This window comes from Myotis lucifugus, unplaced genomic scaffold, assembly GCF_000147115.1.
Source record: "Myotis lucifugus unplaced genomic scaffold, Myoluc2.0 scaffold_26, whole genome shotgun sequence".
Classification (NCBI taxonomy): domain Eukaryota; kingdom Metazoa; phylum Chordata; class Mammalia; order Chiroptera; family Vespertilionidae; genus Myotis; species Myotis lucifugus.
Window position 1 is genome coordinate 1,625,562 of NW_005871074.1, and position 16,188 is coordinate 1,641,749.

A 16,188-nucleotide genomic window follows, 5' to 3' on the forward strand; every position below is an offset into this window, starting at 1 on the left:
AAACTCCCACAATGCCTAGTTTACTATTGAACAGGGGGCAGGAAATAGAGACCTCACTAAGATTATTCCATGCATCCTGCCTCTTTTGATGACAGACAAAAATAGTAGGTATAGACAGAAGAGAAAAAGTAGTTGCTGAAAATGACATCTGAAGAAGAGTGATGGATAGCAGTGAGGTTTTTATCTTAGTTTGGGAGGGGGAGGAGAGGTGAAAGGAGAGGACAGATTCAGTTAAAAAGAATTAAAAAGAAAGGAACATATCCACAATTATTTGAGTCGAGCTTAAGGTGAGAAATAAAAGTACAGAGATAACAGAAAAAATCATAACTTTAATAGTTAACATCTATTCAACTACGAATTTGATTTTGCAGAGAGGAACGGTAGACCCCACATAGTTCAATAGCTTGCCCAATTTACACAGCTAGTAAATGAGAGCTTGAATTCCAGTCGTGGAAATCAGAATCACTATTTTAAAAGGGAGTATTAAGAAAGTACACAGCCTGGCCAGTGTAGCTCAGTGGTTGAGCATCAACCTATGAACCAGGAGATCAGGGTTGGACCCTGGTCAAGGCACATATCCGGGTTGTGGCCTCAATCCCCAGTGGGGGGCATGCAGGAGGCAGCCAATCAACGATTCTCTCTCATCATTGATATTTCTATCCCTCTCTTTCTTTCTCCCTTCCTCACTCTGAAATCAATAAAAAGATATATATATATATACTTCCCAGCAAGTGTGGCTCAGCAGTTGAGCGTGGACACAGGGTCCAACAGATCACGGGTTCGATTCCCGGTCAGGGCACATGCCCTGGGTTGCAGACTCCATCCCCAGTAGGGGTGCGTGCAGAAGGCAGCCGATGGATGATGATGGATGATGTTTCTCTCTCATCGGTTTCTGCCTCTCTATCCCTCTCCCTTCCCCTCTCTCTAAAAATCAATAAAAACATATATAATTTTAAAAAGTACACAGAGTGAGAAAACTTACAGAGAAGGGATATCGAGATCAAGGGGATAACTGGGGAAGGGTAGGGAGAGAAGACTGAATTACCAATGGACTGATGATAGTTATGCTTTATTAACGGACACACGCTTTGTACATATGTTAGCTCATTGAACCCCGCTAACAATTCTGTGAGGTAGCTAGTATTCCATTTTTCAAACAAAGCCCCTTGCTAGATGAAATACGACACATTTTCTTCTCGCACTGAGTTACACCTGAAGAGCAGGCTCTGGGCAAGATAAGGAAAACTAAAGACTGGATCAGAGAACGGAGCAGGGCAATGTGTAAGCCAGCTGAAAGCGAGAAATGCAGGAAAGTTTCCCATTTAGGCAGACACTGCTTGCAGCTTTCAAATCTCCCCGCCGTCCCGCCCAGGCGTCACAAAGCCCGCCTCCCAGCCCCCAGGCCACGCCCCCTTCCGCGGCCGTCATCCGAGCTCCCAATACTTCCCTGCTTCTCCTCGACCCCGCCCACCCCGCCAAGCATCATTTCCTGTGCGCTGGATGCTGATTGGTCCGGAAGTCGGAAGTGAGGGCGGGCTGTGGGGCCGTTGCCGCAGTGACAGTGCTGGGGGAGTCCGAAGATGGCGGCGTCGCGTCGCTCTCAGCATCATCACCACCATCATCAACAGCAGCTCCAGCCCGCCCCAGGGGCTTCGGCGCCGCCGCCACCTCCTCCCCCACCACTCAGCCCGGGCCTGGCCCCGGGGACCACCCCAGCCTCTCCCACGGCGGGCGGCCTGGCCCCCTTCGCCTCCCCGCGGCACGGCCTAGCGCTGCCAGAGGGGGATGGCAGTCGGGATCCGCCCGACAGTCCCCGATCCCCGGACCCGGTGGACAGTACCAGCTGTTGCAGTACCACCAGCACAATCTGTACCGTCGCCACCGCTCCCGTGGTACCGGTGGTCTCCGCTTCATCTGCCGTCGGGGTCCCTCCCAACCCAGCCGGCGGTGGCAGTAACAATTCACCGTCGTCCTCTTCTTCCCCAACTTCTTCCTCCTCTTCCTCTCCGTCCTCCCCGGGATCGAGCTTGGCGGAGAGCCCCGAGGCGGCGGGAGTTGGCCCCGCAGCCGCACTGGGGCCGGGGGCCGCGGGGCCGGGGCCCGGGGTCCCGGCCGTGAGCGGGGCGCTCCGGGAGCTGTTGGAGGCCTGCCGCAATGGGGACGTGTCCCGGGTGAAGAGGCTGGTGGACGCGGCCAACGTGAACGCCAAGGACATGGCCGGCCGGAAATCGTCTCCCCTGCACTTCGCCGCAGGTCAGAAACTTCTCAATATTGCTTTTTAAGGGTGTTGAAGTTAGGGTCCCGGTCGGGAAAGAAAAAGAAGTTATTGTGATGGAACAAGATGGGGGCGTGGTTATGGCTCTTGAACCCCTCGCGGAGGGACTAGGGTCGGAGGTTCCTTTCCTTAGCGCCTGGGTGACGGGGGCGTGGTAGGGGGACGTGGGAATCCATTCTTTTTAGTGACATTTGTACTCATTCCCGAACCCCCTTCGTGGTAGTCCCTGGATATGGGTATACGTAAACTTTTTTCGGGTCTGTCTGTGTAGGAACAAAGTTAGATTTGGGCAGCCTTAGAGTAGTTTTGTCGTTTGTTTGCTGGTTTATTTCGTTTTTACTAGGGTATGTCTGTCCCTTGAGGAAAGTGTAGAACAAAAGAAGTTGAGTGCGACTCAACAAGTGTTTAAGGATCTGTCCTAGTCTTGGTAAGCCGGTGGGAGACAAAAGTAAAGTTTGTGAAACTTTCCCCCCTTTCTCAAGTGTACAGTCTAATTGGTAGATCATAATATCTCTCTATGAAACAACTGGAGAAGAATATTTGGATGCATTATGTGATAATAGAAGAAATATAGGATTTGAAGTCCTGGATACTGCTATTTGTTACTTGTCTAACAGAGACAGTTTAGCTCATCTCAGTTGCCTCCGTTTTCTCATGGGCAAAATTATATACTAAGATGGTGCGAGTATTTAGTGAGAAGCACTTGGCACATAAATTCTCAAGAAAAAGTTCTAATTCCTAAACCTTGGAATTAGGTTTTTAATTTTAAAAACATCTAGTATATTTTAATTAACTACAGAAATATAAAACAAAAGCAAAGGACATATTCTCACAGCCTAACTACTATTAATGTATTTAAAAATAAATACATGTTATCTACATCAGAAACATGACATTAGAAATATACCTGTCAAATTATTCATTATACAATTTATATAGGACAGAAATATACAAAATTAAAAAGCACCACACACACAGACATCAAAGATAACAAGCCAAAGATACCTCTGTTAAGTTTTTTGCTGTTTCTAATATATATCATGCTTTCAGTTTGCTCTATTAATGGAAAAAGATTTAAGAACTTACTATATATATTATTATTGTTACCAAAACTTGCAAGATATCCCCATTTTACAGATGACAAAAGTGAAGCACATACCATTTAAGTCCAAATTCACACAGGAAGTAATGGAACCTGGATTTGAACTCCAAACAGTTTGATTTTAGAGCTTGTGAAATCAAGTTTCAACTATTATAACCTATAACCTATAACGATGTCACTTTTAATTTTTGTGAGTAATTGTGATGGAGAATTTCTACTTTCTCAGTTTTGGGGAAAGGAACTAATTGGGGGTATATATTTCTAGAGTAGATTCACACAATTTTTATTGCAACCAATAGTTAGAAACATATTTTACATTGTCACACACACAAACTGAATCAAAAGTTTCAGGAAACAATACTTTCCCTTACTACACGTGTTGTACTCTGATATTTTATATCCGATTACATTTCATTATTTACAAATGCTGTTTGTGACTCATTAATGGGCCAGATCAACAATATGAGAAACACAGGAAATCATTATTAGATTACTGGATCCATTCTTGGCAAGTAGACATTACTATTGGGAATGTAGTGAGTTGAATCATAAACAGGCTTTCATCTAACTAGATATTTGCTTCAGGATACTGCTTATTTTAGATGAATTAGCATTTCTTTTTCTTTAGGCCAAATGAAAGTCCTATGCCTGGTGTTATAAATTAACCAAGGTTGTTTTTTTTGCATACTTTATTCCAAATTTGACTATTTTAATATTGTTTCACAAATCTTGTCACTCCTCAGCTTATTGCATTGAAAGTAATCACAGATGATATTTACATTTTTTATTTGTGTCATAATGAACTTGTTTAGGATTAGCCACAATGAAGTAGAGCATATCTCCCAAGTTGCTTCTGTTTGTCGTAACAGTTACTTTTTATTTTGTTTTAGTCCTGTAATTATGTTGTAGTTATTGAACTGGCTGTTACCGGAAAAAAAAAAATTGTTTAGTTCATTTGTGGAAAACAAGACAAAACAAAAACAGTAAAACTCTCCATGGTATAAAAACAAACCACCCTATAGTCAGTTTACCGTATTTTATGTTTCTATGTATAGATTAAAGCTTTGTTAAATCTAGTCTTCTCCATCATGTATAGTCTGAGTAGTTAAAAGTAATTCTCAGCTGACGATTAGTTGATTGGAATGCTATTCATTGAATCGTCTGAATAGCTGTTTTAAAGATAGGAAATAGGTACAATCTCTTGGATGGATGGAAAAGTTTAAAACTTGTAGTTCATTTTTCACAAATATTTTATCATCATAGAACAGGTGTTAAATACGGATACAATTTTGAAATGGCAAATAAGTAGTCCTTACCCTTATGGAGCTTACAGTCTGGTAGGGACAGCTAGACAAGAACAATAATAACAAAACCCCCCAAAGTATGTAGCCTAAAGTGATAGAAAAAGTACATTATTATACTATCTGTTGGAGCAGATAATAGGGACTTTTGTCTTTACAGATAGAGATTTTTAAGCAGGGATTTAAAAGATGAGTCCAACTAGCTAGCCAAATAAAGATTGGAAGGATGTTAATTAATGTCTTTATTTCCATTTTAAAATGAGTTTACAGTTCTATAGAATGAAATGAATCAATTTTTAAAGATCTCAGAAATCATATGAAATCATATTTAAACCTTATGACTTTTAAAAAATATTACCATGAGTAACCAAAATTCTTTCCAAGCAGCACAATAAAGAATCCTTTCTATCCTATCTTGGACTGTGATAATTATTTGTTTAAAATATGGCTTAGAGACAATGGAATCACCCTATCCACAATTAGAAACATAGTCTTCATTTTCATTTTTGATACAGTTCTCAAAACACTATTTCTAATGCCTTCTTAAGATGGCTATATCAAAATGACCCAGTCCTATATTGTTGACTAGAGTTTATGTAAAACTTTCTCTTCTACAGGTAAGATCCTTGACCCCCAGTTTTCTATTGTTCAAAGGATAGCAGTCAAAACTTTATAAATCATATAAATTTAGAGTGATGATAACTTCTTATTTCAGTGCCTAGTAGTGACATAATTTTGTTAAAGGGTCAATATATTCTGATGAGGTCTCCTTTTTAAAGAAAAATTCAGGTGAGGTCTTTTAAAAAAAAAAGCTTTTAATAAAGCATTGAATTCTGAGATTTCATAGTATTTTATTTTTTAAATTAAATCTTTATTGTTGAAAATATTACATAAATCTCCCCCCCCCCCATTGACCATATCAAGGTGGCCCCCACTCTCTCCCCCAGGCCTTTGCTACCCTATTGTCTGTGTCCATGGGTTATGCATATATGCATTCAAGTTTTCTTAAATTACAGTTTTTAGTATCCTTTTCTTGGTTTTATGTATATTGGGACTTTGCCTATCTTCCAGATTTGCCACTTGCCCTTTTTTGTGTGTGTGTGATAAAATATATATAACATAAAATTTACCATTTTTAAGTGTACACTCCAATGGCATTAACATTCACAGTGTTATAAGACCATCACCACTGTCCATTTCTAAAACATTTTATCCTAAATAGAAACCCTGCCCATTTAAATATTAACTGCCTGTAATATTTACTTACCTCCCCAGAGCCGCTGATAACTGTCACTTACTCTTGTATCCTTTAAAAATATATACTAGGATATCTTCATTTATTTTTGCTTTCAAAGTATTTCTTCTTTTACCTTCCATTTCTCTTATTGTAGGAGTTAGAAAACACTGTGTAAATGGCCAGACAATAAGTATTTAAGGCTTTGTGCCCTATATGGTCTCTGTTTCAAATACTCAGCTGTGATTTTGTACCATGAAGGTATCCATTGGTTGTGTTTCAATAAAACTTTATTTGTAAAAACAGGTGATGGCCAGATTTGGTGCATGGGTCATAGTTTGCTAATCCCCATTATAATGCATTATCTGTGGGTTTTTTCCACTTTTGTTTTCCTTTTTTAGTCTTTATTTCTGAAATTTTTCTTAATTTTGAATTATTTTCTGAGTTCTGCCATCTTATTTCTAGTTCAGGTATATGCCAACTTGTATCATTTTTCATATTGTCTTTTATCTAGTGTTGAAATAGTAAATCATAATTTTGTCTATGATGTGAGCATTTTCTTATGGTATATATTATCTGTAGGGGTCCAATTCTGCTCATATTCTTCTTAAAAGAATTTTGCATGGGATTTGACCTCGATATTTTTCCATTGCTCATTTTTATAGGAATTAATTGCTAAATAATTGCAAGGACAAAAATAGAGGTCTGAGATGTTGAGGGTAACTCCGTTTGTCCTCTCTTCTGATGGTGGACATAGGTGTCTCTGGCCTAGATTAGATGAAGTCTCAGTTGTTTGCAGGATCATCTTTTACAGTAGTAGCATTTAAATTATGAAGCATCACCATTTTATATCTCAGTTTAAATAGCCCATGTGCCACTTTCTAGGGCACCTTAATCAGAGACGTTCTGCTAAGGACATTTTATAGATGAAATGATTTCTTCACAGTCTTTTTACATAGAAGGTTGTTTGACAACTTTAGTCTGGTCACCTGCCTTCTTTTCTCTCCTCTGGGCATTTCCTTCCTTTCAGACCTGAGGTGATTCTTTGGCAGTTAAAAGGCCGAAGAAGTACATCTGGTTGATAGAAGATATACAGGATGAAATTGTGAGCATAAATATATTGAAAAATGGAATCTTCAGTTTAGAGCCCAGGATACATATATACACGTATATGTATGTGTATAACTAGGAATGTAAATAATGCTAAGAAAATGTATTTCATTGTAGTGTTAGGTTTTGGAAAGGAGTGAATATCTTTGTGAGGAAATGCTGATGTAAACACTAGAGTTGCTTATTTTTAAATGTATATAATAGCTTGCTTTTGCTTCATGGACAAAGAAATCTTTTCCGTAGTTGATTGTAAAATATACAGTAGACACAATTGAAGAGACAAGTGTCTCTTAAATTTTTATTTTTCCTCTATGTCAGGGTCCTTGAAATTACTTTGGCCTATGTCTATTCTTCTAACGGAATCTCTCAGGAAGGTAGGATATAGCCCTGATTAGAGGGACCAATTTTTTATAATAGGAATTGAGTAGGGTGGGTTTTGGGGATTTCTACTAAAGTCTAGGTGCTCAGGGCTAACTTTGAGGATCATTTTCTAAAAATCATTTGATTTTGAGTAACTGATGCAAGTTAAGTATTTTGTTTTGGGGTGCCTACTGAGTTTTCCTTTTAAGGCTTCATCAGCTCTCCAGTATTGCTTTTCCTAACTGTGTGTTGCTGGGTTCCTGGTCAAGTGGAAACTTGTTTTGCCTGTTTGCTTAGGTATCTGTGTGTAGAATTAGCAGTGTGAGTTTGAACTCTTTTTTTTTTTTTGAGGCTGTTTTCTCAAAAAACTGTTTTCTGTGTCAGCTACCTATTTAGTGATTTTTTTAAATTGTAGCAAAAGAAAAAATTAAATAATGTAAAGTTTCCTCTCCCTCTTGCTTTTTTGGTGTAACACAAACTGAACTAATAGTCAGTGGCAACTGTTTGTTTGTTTCTTTGTTATTAGCAGATAATTTTTATTAACTACAAACTGAAAAAACATGGTTTTGAATTTACTGATCTACCTTAATGTTGAAGTCCCCTGTATCATCAGGTATAGTTTAAAAATAACCTAAACCTCCTGATGTCCAGCTAATGCCCAGTTATCATGCTTTTAAAAACCTAGGATATGTATGTGTATAACTAGACACTGAAAAGATGCCTTCATTTTGATATGTTCACCAGCCATGAAAAACATTTTGACATTCTCATCCATCTCGTTAATAAAATAGGCAGTTCTCCATTTCCAAAAGCTTAGGTTGTTCTCATGTTGATTCTGGAAATTTGTTTTATTTATTTTTTTTAAGAAAGAAATGATATGGGGTTATAGTTAATGAGCACATTTACTCTTTTTTTCTAATGTCTCGAGAAGAGATGCTAACTTACACTTTCCATCATTGCAAGAAAATATCCTTGACAAGTTTAGAAGTAGGAAGTTCAAGAGTTGGTTAGTAGCCCTAACCGTTTGGCTCAGTGGATAGAGCGTCGGCCTGCGGACTGAAGGGTCCCGGGTTCGATTCCAGTCAAGGGCATGTACCTTGGTTGTGGGCACATCCCCAGTAGGGAGTGTGCAGGAGGCAGCTGGTCGGTTTTTCTCTCTCATCGATGTTTCTAACTCTCTATCCCTCTCCTTTCCTCTCTGTAAAAAATCAATAAAATATTTTTTTTTTAAAAAAGAAGTAACAATAATAAACTTTGTGTCAACCGATGGTTCTTGGTGACAATTTAACACCAACAGGAATTCCCAGTTTGAGATGGGGTGGAGAAAGGAAACTTATTAAGTGCAAATAGTTCAATTGTGATAAGCACAACTATGAGAACAGCTCAATAGTGTTACAGTTCAATTAAGAGGTAGCACTGGCTATGGAACAGCATGGCTACAAGGTGGCCTTCCAGGTGAGGCTCCTCTCTGGTTAGACAGTTTTGCTCTGCTTTGGTCTGCTTTGCTCTGGCCTGTGCCAGTCTGTTCCACTTAGGTCCAGCAAGGCATCTTCAGTGTTTCTGTTTCAACCTTTGATTTTTTACCTCCAGCCTTTGATGGAAAGGGAAAGTGTGTTCTCTGAGCCAGAGGGGAGCTAACTGATATAGGCAGAAGTCCCCACCCCTAGTTCCTGATTGGTCCATCCTCATGCAAATGAGAATTCCAAATCCTTGCAGTATGATTGGCCCAAAAGGCACTGTCCTGATTGGTTAGAATGGAGCCACTCTGATTGTTAAGTAAATATGCTGATGGGATATAGCTGTGCAGCTCTGATTGGATGGGGGGAAAGCCTCAGTCCTATTGGTTGAAATACAATTCCAGGAACTCCTTTATAAAGGCTTGCTCAGTGGGTAGACACAGTGCAGACAGATAGGTAGTTCATTGTGGGAGGCAGCAGGTCATTGCAGCGTTCTCCTTGAAGTGTGGCTTGTGTGAGAGTCCCCTGTTTAGAACTGGCTGCTAGACTGTTTTTTGTTTGTTTTTTAATTTGAGCCCAGTTAGCTACTAGGAGCCCTTCTTGGTATGTATCTTCTTTCTCAAGGTCCACTTGTAAATCACACTTTTAATGAACAATTACTAGTTTCTAAAATAAAGGTTAGTTGAGAAGAGGCATTATTTTACCTTTGTACGTCACTTTAATGTCTGACTTAATAGAAGAAGACAGGCAAATTTTCATTGCTGCTTCATGCCATTTGTTGTACTTTATTATTTGAAGTATATGAAGACAATTCAGCTTTAAATCCTGGATAACTATATAGTTGAAAAGGGAAGGAATCTTTTAATAGCATTTTCAGATAACCTTAGATTTGTTTTCTTTGATACTACACCCAAAGTTGATAACTAGCAGTTTCCTAGAGGTTAGTTGCAGTATGGGATTTTAAGCCATATTAATAAGTTTTTCATACTCTGTTATGCTAAAATTCATTAGCCTATCTTGCACAAATGGATCTTATACCAATTCATGTTTGGTAATTTGAAAAATATGAGTTTACTGAGCTCTGTGTATCTTCCAAATGTTGACACATTTCACTTTATATAATAAACACATTTGTTAATATCATCACCAATCTTATCGTAAACGTATTTAAGTATTGAGAAACTGTTAAGCTCATGGTGGCAGATGCCAGTTTTATAAAATTCTCATTTTTATTTGAAAGCTCAAATTTTATCATTGGGAACAAATACTATCTACTGTTTTCTTTGGAGGGACAGGCTCACTTTGTTCATTCTCAAGAAATTTTCTGCCAAATACACAGATGAAACTGAACTCAAACAAGTGCATATGTTTTGTTCCTCAAGACAATCATATTTGGTGTGTAGCAGAAGTGCTTAGTGTGTATTTCTCATTTTTGTCACAAGAATATTAAAGAGATATGTACACAAGAGTTGGAATTTAGTAACAATAATATTTACATTTTCGTGAAGGATATTCTTAAGTGAAACTGGGGGCTTCTTAAAAATTTTTATTTTAACTTTGAGGGCCTGGTGGTGAAGAATACAATGGCTAATACTATAGTTTGGTGCCACTGTCTTGATTCATGCCAAGGTGTCAGCAGCTTTATTACCATTGCTTTTGTATCATCAAGAACACCATGTGTACACTTTCCAAATGACCAACACATGATATAAAATCAAGCACTGTCCTGATGGTGAAAAAGGTAAATTCATATTAGTATTACTTTGTAAGTAGTTTTGACCTTTTAGATCCTCAGATAAGGTCTCAGGGACTACCAGAGGTCCACAGACCACACTTTGAAAGCTGCTGAGCTAAACAAGTGGTTCTTAGTTTTATTAACACTCTTTTGAGAATCTATTAAAGATGTAGACATTTTTCCCAGAAAGATACTTAAATACCAAATTTTATATGTAATTTTCAGAGGATTACAAACTTTCAGAAGCACTGGAACTATGGTTCTCAAACTTTGCATCAGTCACCTGATGGTTTGTTAAAACAGCTTGTTAGGCCACATTCCCCAAATTTCTCATTCACCTGGTCTAGAGTAGAGTCTGAGAATTCGCATTTTTAACAAGTCCCATCAGCATGCTGATGCTGATAATGACTTTCAGAGCAATGATTCTTAACCCTAGACCAGTTAAATCAAATTGCAGGAGTAGGGGTAGGGCTTTTTATTTTTTAAAAACTCCTCTCGTGATTTTAAAATGCAGACAGGGTTGAGAATCATTGCTTTAGGACACATGGAACCCAGGTTAAGATTCCCAAATCTAGTGAGATTAAGAACATCTAATATTTGCGCAACCTTTTATGATTTAGAAAGTATTTGTACAATTATTACTACTTATAAGCTTATAAGGTAGTGATTATCTCAGGGGAAAACTGCCTTGGTATTAATGAAGTTTTAGAGTTATAGGAACTCTGGGCCTTGAGTCTGTGAAATGAACTCAAATTGCTGAAAGTTTTTAAGACAGTGCTATGCGTACATATATTCCTAAATGGGCATTGGCTTTAGGGGTCGTGAAAGCCTGTTTTCTTAGATTTTGGTTCTCCAGGTGTGAGGCAAATAGGGACATGTCTCAGGATAGAGAGGCTCTGGCTGGTAAGTTTTGCTCAGTACACTCCGGTTGCTCAGGATTTCTCTGACCCTTTTCTAAGTTCTGTCACCTTCCTTGTGAATGCCTAATTGGGAGTCTACCTGTATTTTGCTTCCCACCTCAGGCAACTTTTTTCTGTCTTGGTGTTAACCCTCCCCTCTCTTTTTTGGCTAGAGCTCCACTGGAGATACTGCTTTCATATTCCACCTATAGCATAGGGGACAATTGGACAATGTTAGGGAGTCAAAAGGACACAATTCGAACACTTTCCTCTGGCCCGGCCTGTCTAGAATACGTCATCTTCAGCTCTTAAGTTGATGTTTCTTATTTCAGTAGCACTCAGCCTTTATTCCTTCTTCCCCAAGGAGGAATAATTTCTTTATTGTTGATTTTGTTTGTTTTTAATCCTCACCTGAGGAGTGAGGATGTTTTTTCCATTAATTTTCAGAGAGAGTGGAAGGGAGAGGGGAGGCGTAGACATCGAGGGAGAGAGACACATCGATTGGTTGCCTCCCGCTTGTGTCCCAACCAGGACCGGGGATTGAACCTGCAACCCAGGTATGTGCCCTTGACCGGGAATCGAACCCGTGTCCCTTCGGTCCTGGGGCCAATATTCTAACCACTGAAAAAAACTGGCCAGGACTGTTCATTTTTTGTTTTGTTTTGTTTTGTTTTGGGCTGGAATCTGGGATTCCTTTCTTACCCTTTTTGCTTCTGGTGATTTCTCCTTGGGTTTGGGAAGGCACACATTCTTGACTACACTTGTTATTTAAATAATTTTCTTTAAGTATAAATGGTTTCCTTTTTAAATCAGGTCTGTAAAATGGAAAAATTAATCTGTCCAAGTCTGCCTTTGACAAATGAAAAACATGCAGCTTCATTGACTTTATAGAAGTCATTTTGTAGTTTGTTTTCTAAACTGTTATTTTAGAAACAACAGGGAGTGACTCCTGATCTAATGAAGTATAAAATAGTTCTTTATTTAAAGGCTAATATAGTTAGAATTGAAATCAGAAGAGGAACCAGTAATGACTTCGAATATTAAATAGAAAATGTATTTTTCTTTGTCTTGGAACATTTATTATAAATTAAGCAGGAATCTATTACTGGGTGTCTATGGTTCTAAGTATGTTGGACTGCACAAATTTAACCCAGTATATGGAAAACCCCTTTTAAAGAATATGTCAAAAAATTTTCTTCAATCCCCAGATTAGAGAAACTGTGGCATGTAATTTTCTCCTTAAAATGCAATAAAACTGAAAATGTTGGGAGACCTTAGAAGGTATACCTGCACAAGAAAGTTAATAGAATTAGAATATCATGTTGAGATGGGTCTGCTCTGCTAGGTACCCCTCTCTAATTTTGAGGCTGTCTCGGGCACAGCAGCCAAGATAAAAGTATGATTAAGATTTTTAATTCAGTAAAATTATAAGTTACTGTGTTTAATGAATGTTTGGAGATGTTCACAGATATCTGGAATCACCATTGTTGTCTTGGTGAATGATGAGTCTATTAGCCAGGAAAGAAAATTACTTTAAAAATTTTATAGCTTTTCCGTAAGTGTATCATAGCTCAATTTTATTTTATTGAAAGTAATTTTGTCATTGTTAAGAGATTTTTTTTATTTGAGTGGATTGAATTGATAATGCTTAAGAAAGTAAGTAGGTCATTTTAATATTTTAGATTCTAGTTTTTCCTAATGTTTTTAGAGAGAATAATGAACAAGTCACTTCTGTCACCAAGTACCTTTTTTTATCTTTCCCAACTTACCTTCTGTGATTTCCTTTGTCTGGAAAATAGATACAATATGTATAAAACTTCATGAGTTATTTTGGTTTGTTAAAAAAAGATCTGTATATTATCAGTAAGTTAGATGTCATTTAAAAATTAAGAAAATTGGTTATTACTCCCCCCCACCCCTCGCCTTCCCTCTGAGATTCTGCACACACAGACAGTAGGATGCTGAAGGCCTGGGGTGGGGGTGGGGCTGGAGGAGTCAAAGAGGGGGGGCCATATGTAATACCTGCAACAATAAAGAATTATAAGAAGAAATAAAAAAGAATTCATGAGTTGTTTTCCCAGGTAATCCCAAACTTCTTTTACTGTCACTTTGAGTCTCTTTTGTGTATAATCTTCTTATACTTAAGGGAAAAAGTTAAAAATAAATAGATATGAGATAATACACATTTTCTCATTGGCTGTATAAGTATAGATCAATGATTTAGTAATTCAAATGAAGTACAGTGGTTGTGGCTTTCCTGGCAGTACAATTAGAGTGAAAAATGTCTTTAAGCTGTGACTTTGTTACCATAAACAAAAACATCACTTTAAAATACTACAAACACTTTCGATTTTTTTCTCTTATTAAATTTTAGAAGTCATAGTTGTTTGTTACAAATTTAATAGTGGACAAAGTTGTTCCTTTGAAGCTTTAATTTTAGGCAGTAAGATGCTGAACATAAGTGAAACAATTTTCTGTCTCTAAATTCCTGGTGAATAGATACGAGTGACCTTACTTTTGACATTGAAATGTTTTGAATGGCCCTAATTGAAACTCTATCTATACTAATAAAAGAGTAATATGCTAATTAGACTGGGAGACCTTCTGGACGTCCTTCTGGACAAAGCCGGGGGCTTGGCCGGCCTGCAAACCTCCCCCAGCCCCTTGCCCAGCCCGGCAACGCCCCCCAGCAGAGACCCCCACCCCGATGGGGGTGTGGCCAGCCTGCCAATGGCCCTCAGCCCCTCACCCAGGCTAGCCATGCCACCCAGCGGGGACCCCCACCCGATGGGGATGTGGCCAGCCTGCAAATGGCCATCAGCCCCTTGCCCAGGCAGGCCACACCCTCCCGTGGGGACCCTCACCCCGATGGGGGTGTGGCCAGCCTGCAAACCACCCCAGGCCCCTCGCCCAGGCTGGCCCTACTCCCCAAGGGGACCCCCATCCTGATCCGGGACCCCCTTCAGGGCAGACCAGCCGGCTCCCACCTGTGCACCAGGCCTCTATCTATACTAATAAAAGGGTAATATGCTAATTAGACCAGATGTCCTTCTGGACAAAGCCGTGATGGTGGGGCCAAGGCATTGGCAGTTAGGGGTGATCAGGCTGGCAGGGGAGAGCAGTTAGGGGATCAGGCCAGCAGGTAGGTGAGCAGTTAGGAGCCAGCAGTCCCGGATTGTGAGAGGGATCCCGGATTAGAGAGGGTGCAGGCTGGGCTGAGGGACACCCCCCTCCCATGCACGAATTTCGTGCACCGGGCCTCTAGTAACATTGTAATAAGGAAAATTATTGAGTATATTGAAGTTAGATTATGTGTTAAAAATTTAGGTTTTTCTCACAGTGCCAGCAACAATGCTTTTTAAAAAATTTCTTTGAATATGTGAAATAATGTAATTCTGGAATAGCATATTTTAAAAATATCTTGAATATGTGAAATAATCTAATTTCTGAAGTTAAAAAAGGTTTGTGGTACTTAGTTTAGTAGTTGGAGAAGAACAGTTCATCAGGTGAACTTTTTATTGCTACTTGCTTGCCTTGACCCTCCCCAGAGGGCATCTGCAGGAACTGGGTTGCTTAAGCCAGAAACTTGGGGGTCAGTCCTTGGGGGTCAAGCCTATCCCAGTTTTCTCTTTTTTGAAACATCTACACTGCCACTATCCTATTCTAAGCCACCATCAATTCTTGCCTAGACTATGGCAAAATTTTTCTTAACCTGTCTCTCTGATTTTGCTCTTGACCCTCTCCAATTTATCTTTTATAAAGTGACTGATAATCCTTTTAAGACTTGGATAGAATCAAGTAATTTGTGTTATAAATGACTTCCTGAGTACTTATAATAAAATCAGAACTTGTTACTCATGACTTACAAAGTTGTGGTAGATATGGTTGGTTATCCACCCAATTTATTTTCTCTCTTAATCTTTACTAAGAGATTATAGATTTTGTTTAGCAGCAGTGCACCCAGCTATAAAAGTCTTGATTTTCCATACATTTTGGGTAACTGGATAGATGACACACTTTCAGCTAATGAGATATAGATGAAAGTATCTGGAGAGGCTTCCTTAATAATAAAAAGCTAAGAGAAGAAAGCCTTTTCTCCCTTTGCCCTCTCTCCCTTCTTGTATGGGAACCTGGATGCAGTCAGGCTTAGAAGAGGTGTAGCACTCTTATGTAAACAGGAGGAAGTGACAAGCAAGTAGAAGAAAACTTACACATGCTAAGGATGCCAAAGTGGAGTTTTAAAGAGCTCTTAATACCATTGTTAAACTGTGCCAGCTTGAATGCTTTGACAAGTTGTGAGAGACATGTGAATCTCTACATTTTCTTTAAGCCTCTACTATTTTCTGTTATTTGCAGCCAAATATGTTCTTAACTGATATAAAGGGCCTATATGACCTAGCCCTTGCCCATTTTTCTGACCCTATCACTGTACTCTAGCCATATCAGCTAGCAGACAAACCCCTGCTCAAATCCAAACTCCTTACTTAGGACTCAGAGGCTCCGTTTGATCTGGTTTTACTGACCTCCCTAATGTACTACTGCCCTCTCCATCCCCAAAGCAACAAAACATTAAAATATCCAATAATACTTGATAAATATGTGCAAGATGTTAATGAAGATAAAAACAAAATAGAAGAACTTAACAGACCAGAATTGAAGGAGAGGTGTATCATATACATAGATTAGAAGACTCAATATTGTAAATTTGTCAACTT

General features: G+C 39.0%; 1 protein-coding gene across 1 annotated transcript in view; it reads left to right on the forward strand.

The window, feature by feature from the left end:
- The first annotated feature begins 1,427 nt into the window (after window positions 1-1,427).
- Window positions 1,428-16,188, forward strand: part of TNKS (tankyrase) — a 147,165-nt gene continuing 132,404 nt past the window's right edge. Inside the window, 1 exon segment of the mRNA XM_006086172.3 lies at window positions 1,428-2,253. Within this exon segment, the coding sequence (XP_006086234.1) occupies window positions 1,581-2,253 (673 nt within the window). The 5' untranslated portion in view covers window positions 1,428-1,580.